This window comes from Carlito syrichta, unplaced genomic scaffold (genome assembly GCF_000164805.1).
Source record: "Carlito syrichta isolate Samal-C Ts95f unplaced genomic scaffold, Tarsius_syrichta-2.0.1 Scaffold307032, whole genome shotgun sequence".
In the NCBI taxonomy this organism is placed as follows: domain Eukaryota; kingdom Metazoa; phylum Chordata; class Mammalia; order Primates; family Tarsiidae; genus Carlito; species Carlito syrichta.
In genome coordinates, this window is record NW_007251128.1 from 91,595 (window position 1) to 97,411 (window position 5,817).

The 5,817-nt window shown below is 42.2% G+C and overlaps 1 protein-coding gene across 1 annotated transcript in view; it reads left to right on the forward strand.

Annotated features, from left to right (window-relative positions):
• The window catches only part of ARMC9 (armadillo repeat containing 9), a 138,059-nt gene that overhangs the window by 38,750 nt on the left and 93,492 nt on the right, over window positions 1-5,817 (forward strand). The window contains exon 9 of the mRNA XM_021715385.1: window positions 3,842-3,940. Within this exon, the coding sequence (XP_021571060.1) occupies window positions 3,842-3,940 (99 nt within the window). The remainder of the gene's footprint in view (window positions 1-3,841; window positions 3,941-5,817) is intronic.

Sequence of the window (5,817 nt, forward strand, 5' to 3'; positions counted from 1 at the left end):
GCTGCTTCCGGCCACCGCAGCCTCGACCTGCTGGACTCTGGTGATCCTTCCACCTCAGTCTTCCAAGTAGCCGGAATTACTGGCGCGCGCTACCACGTCTGGCTAATTTTTTGATTTATTGTAGAGATGAGGTCTCGCCAAGTTGCCCAGGTGGATCTTGAATCCACGGGCTCAGACAATTCACTCACCTCGGCCTCCCAAAGTACGGGATTACAGGCTGAGCCACCGAGCCTGGCCAATTTCCATATATTGATTTCGTATTCAGCTACCTTCCTGAACCCTGAAGTATTCTAGATTGCAGTCATGTTATTTTCAAATAATATTTTTGTTTTGCTTTTTAAATTTACCTTAACTTTTTTTCTTTTTAGTACATTGGCTAAAACCTGTGGGACATTGTTGAATAATGTCATCATGGGCATTTTTGACTTATTCCTAACTTTAATGGGAATGACTTTAAGTATTTCACCTACAGAAATTGTAAAGTACAATAAAGCTTCTTTGTGGAGATATAATTTTTTTTAAAAATTGAAGTAATTGTAGGTTCACATACAGTTATAAAAATAATGCAGAGAGTTCCTTTATATACTTTGCCAAGTTCCCACAGTGGTAACATTTAATAAAGTAATAGATAATGTCACAACCAGGATATGACATTGTTACAATATATTGATCTTGTTCAAACTTCCTTAGTTTTACTTGTACTCATTTGTGTGTCTGTGTATGTGTATTAAGCTCTATATAATTTTATATAGAGCTTATATAAAGCTTATAGTATAAGTTTGTATATTAAAATTATTTTTGGCCAACTGTAGTGGCTCGTGCCTGTAATCCCAGCACTTTGGGAGTCCAAGACAAGAAAAAAGGAAAGTTTTGTTGAATGTTTAGGTTATTTTCAAGTTTTCACTTTCATAAATTATGAATACAGTGGGAAATACTCTGTTTTGTTTTTTGTTTTTGAGTTGGGGTCTTGCTCTGTCACCCAGGCTGGAATGCAGTGGCATGATCATGGCTTACCACAGCTTCCTGGGCTCAGATAGTCTTCTACCTCGGCCTCCCAGGTAGCTGGGACTATAGGTACACACCACCATGCCAGGCTAATTGTTTTATTTTTTGTAGAGATGAAGTTTCACAATATTGCCAAGTCTGGTCTCAAACTTCTGGTCTCAAACAGTTCACCCACCTTGGCCTCCCAAAGTGCTGGGATTACCACATGAGCCACAATGCCAGGCGGTTTGCTACATTTTTATTTATTTATTTGTTTGTTTATTTATTTATTTTGAGTTGGAGTCTCACTCTGTCACCCAGACTGGAGTGCAGTGACCACTCCCGGCCACTGCTGCCTCAACCTGCTCGTCTCCGGCAATCCTTCTGCCTCAGCCTCCCCAGTAGCTGGAATTACAGGCATGCGCTACTACGCCTGGCTGATTTTTTGATTTATTGCAGGGATGAGGTCTCGCTGCCCAGGCGAGTCTCGAGCCCGTGGGCTCAGGCAATCCACTCACCTCAGCCTCCCAAAGGCGCGGGATTACAGGCTGGGCCACTGAGTCCGGCTGGTTTGCTACATTTTTAAAAAGTTAATTTGGCAGATTAAAATCTGTGTTTAAGGTTCTTTAGGAAAATTATGCTCATCTGATTGCACAGAGAGTTAATTTCTTTATACCCTTGCCAATCCTGGGTATTATCATTAAAATTTTTAATTTTTGCAAATTTGATAGGTGGAAATTAGTGCCTCATGATTTAAATATACATTGCATTCATTACACATGAAATTGAACATCTTTTTTATGCTTTTTTTTTTTTTTTTTTTTTGAGTTGGAGTCTCACTCTGTCACCGACTGGAGTGCAGTGGCCGCTCCCGGCCATCGCAGCCTCGACCTGCTGGGCTCCGGCGATCCTTCCGCCTCAGCCTTCCAAGTAGCCGGAATTACAGGCATGTGCTACCATGCCCGGCTGATTTTTTGATTTATTGTAGAGATGACGTCTGCCAAGTTGCCCAGGCGGGTCTTGAACCCGCAGACTCAGGCAATCCACTCACCTCAACCTCAAGGCACGGGATTACAGGCTGAGCCACCACGCCCAGCTTATATGCTTCTTTTATTCATTTAACAATCCTTACTCTGTGCCAAGCCCTTTTCTAGGCATTTGAGATACATCAGGCAACAGAGACCTCTGCCCTCATGGGGGAAGAGTAAGGGAGGAAGAGGAAAGAGGTGTAAGACAGTTTGTGGGAGCCATTGGAAGGTTTTGGCCTTTACTCTGAGTCAACTGAGAAGAACAGCGAAGTGGCAAGGTCTGACAGGCTGTGACAGGGTCATCTGTCCAGTGTTTCAGAACAGCCCACAGGTGGATGGGGGAGACTAGGAAGACCAGTGAGGATGCTGGTAGTGAAAGGGAGACCTGGTTGCAGAGAGGTAGCAGCCAAGGCAGAAGAAGTGCTCTCTTGGTGATGTGAAGACAGAGCCGACAGTGTTTCCTGCTGGACTGAACTTGAGGGGGAGAAAGAAGAGTCTGGGGTGACTCCGGATTTTCCAGCCTAAGCCACCGGAAAGATGGCATTGCCACCAGCTGAAATAGGCAAGGCCTTGGGTAGAGCAGGTTTGGGGGAAATCAGGAACTCAGCTTTGGACATGGCTATTAGACATGGGCCATTCACTGTTCATCTTTCATAAATGCTTGCTTTTTAATTTAGTGTTTCCTCATTTAATAAACATATCTTTTATATAGTCAAATCTATCAATTTTTCCCTTTATCCAGTCTGCCCTTTTCGTGTTATTAGAGAAGGTTTTTCCACTGAAGGAGCTGAAATATTTAGTTATGTTAATTTTCTTCTATTGGCTGTTTTGTTTAATTGTTTTAATTTTATCTTTAAATCTTAGTCTACATGAAATTTATTTTGATAGATGATGCAAGGAAGACATCTACTTTTTTCCTCCAAAAGATAACCATCAGCCAGAACTATTTACTTTCTTCACTATTTAAGCTAGTAATGTATTGTTTTACTGTGGTAGCTTTTTGATATGTTTTATACAGCACTGAAAGCCTACTTGCTCTTGTGAAAGCACAGCACGCAGACATCCACGAGACTGTGGAAAGTTGCTTGGTGTGACTGGAATGGTAGAAGGAGAGAGGTGATCTCGTGTTGAAAGACATGCAGGGAGATTGATGGGTAAAGACAATGGGAGATTTGTAGACTGTGCTTAGGATTATGTGCTTTATCCTATAGTTAGTGAGGAGCTACTGAAATCTATGTTTTAATCTGTGTTGTCAAGCACTTGATTGTTTATTTAAAATGTCTCTGTCATTCATTCAGCAAGCATTTACCAAGCCACCTGTCATGTGCTAGGCACATCTGTGACCTTATTTGCCCCTTTACTGTGACCTGGAGAGGTGACTTACTCATCTCACTTGACAGGTCAGGAAAGCAAGAGGCAGAGCTGTCGGTTTTCTCCAGAGCCCAGAACTTGAGACCAGATCTTTAGATTTGAAGCCTGGTGCTCTTTCCACCACATCATGGCCACCTGATGACTTTATTACTCAAATTTACAAAATTGGTTTGAGATCTGTTCATTTTACATGACAGTGGAAATACATCAAGTAGAATTGTACAATTTGAAGTATGATGTCTCTTGAACATACCTGTAGTATGCTAGCGGTTTGTTCTCTGATATCAATGCTTTAATTTCTCCCAGAAGCTCCAATGTTAAAACAAATTATTATTCACTTCATCGCTGCACCTTACAGAAAGCTGTAGAGAGACAGCTCTAATACTTGTCAGCAGCCCTCAGATGTCCCTTGGGTGAGTTCTGTGCCCTCACCAGTTGTCCTTATGTCTTCCTTGCAGATCACTCCCGAGTACCTCCAGAGTGTCTGTGTCCGCCTCTTCAGTAACCAGATGCGGCAGAGCCTGGCGCACAGCATGGACTTCACGAGGCCTGGGACGGTGAGGCTCTGTTCTCAAGGCAGGGTGCCTGTGGTTCGTCCTCCTAAATTTAGAAATATAACTAAAAAAAAAAAAAAAATGAAAGCGCATGAGAGAATAGCATGCAAGAGGCTGCATTTCAGCTGACTTTTGAGATCTAGAAACTTCCAGAAGGAAAAGAAAGCCATTTTTGAAGAGAGCAGAGCTGAAAGATAACCTCCTGGGGAGGATGAGGAAAGAGGAATGCGCTTCTCTGCCAGGTGCAACTGCTTGATGAGGTTTCCAGGTCTGGAAATCGGGAAGCAGGTGGAAACTTGATTATCCTTTTAAAAATCACAGCTGGCCAGGCTTAGTGGCTCAGCCTGTAATTCCAGCACTTTGGGAGGCTGAAGCAAGTGAATTGCTTGAGCCTGTAGGTTCAAGACCAGCCTGGGCAACTTGGCGAGACCTCATCCCTACAATAAATCAAAAATTAGACAGGCATGGTAGCGCATACCTGTAGTTCTGGCTACTTGGAAGGATCACTTGAGCCTAGCAGGTCAATGCTGGAGTGGCCTTAAGTATGCATGCCACTGTACTCCAGCCTGGGCAACAGAGTGAGACTCCAACTCAAAAAAAAAAAAAAATCACTGCCATATTGGAAGTTGTGTGGTCTAAGTCAAGGGCACTTTTCTTTTTAGCTTTTTACTTGGAATAATTACAAACTTACAGAAAAGTTGCAAAACTAGCACAAAAGACACTGGTATCCCCTTTACCCAGATTTATTAACTGTTTGCATTTACTCCATTTGTTCTCTCTCTGTCTCTACACACACACACACACACACACACACACACACACACACACACACACACGTAGGCACACACATACAAGGGAGGACCCCAAAAAACTTGTAATTGTTTTTTGGAGTATAGGCTTCTCCTACTAGGTAAGTGTTCTAGGAACCTATTGGCATCAGTGTATCAGCTAGTGTTGTTGTGAGAGGCTGCATTCAGCTTCAGTGAATTTTTTTGGGAGATTCTTTCAAAACATTTGCCCATTTCATAATGGGTGATTAACATAAGCTACCTGTCCACACTGTGCTGAATGTTCAGCAGTATTTGACCCAAAACTTCATGCCCCCTGTGCCCCACCCAATCTCACCCTGAGCGACTTTTTTTTTTTTTTTGGTTTCTCAGATGAAAAAAATCCTCAAAGGGAAATGTTTTACTGATATGGAAGAGGTGAAACAAAAAACAGCAGAAGTACTAAAAGGCATCAAAATTTACAAGTTCAAAAAGTGTTTTGAGTGGTGGAAAAAGCATCTTGATAGATGTATTGCATCAGAGAATGCTTTGAGGATGACTGAAGTTTAAACATGTAAGAATAGATACACAGTTTTTTAGAATAAATTCTGGGTGTTTTTGGGTCCCCCTCATACATACAGACTGTTTTCTGAACCATCTGAGGCTGCATTACATCCTAAATATTTCAATGTGTACTTCTTTTTTTTTTGAGTTGGAGTCTCACTCTGTCGCCCAGACTGGAGAGCGGCCACTGCAGCCTCGACCTGCTGGGTTCCGGTGATCCTTCCCCCTCAGCCTTCCAAGTAGCCGGAATTACAGTATTTCTTAAGACTAGGAATATCTTCTTATATAACTCAATAATTACATACTTCAGTAAGTTTAATGCCAATACAGTCTTCTTACCATCCATTTTCCTATTTTGTCAGTTGAGTTAATACGGTCTTTTATCACATTTCCTGTCCTCGAGTAGTCTAGGGTCAGGTATTGCATTGAGTTGTTGCTGCTCATTAGCTTCCTTTAATCTTGAAAGTTTCTCAGTCTTTCTTTGACTCTCCTGATGTTGACATTTTAGAAAAAATTTGTTTCCCTCCCCCCCCCCCCCCCCCCTTTTAA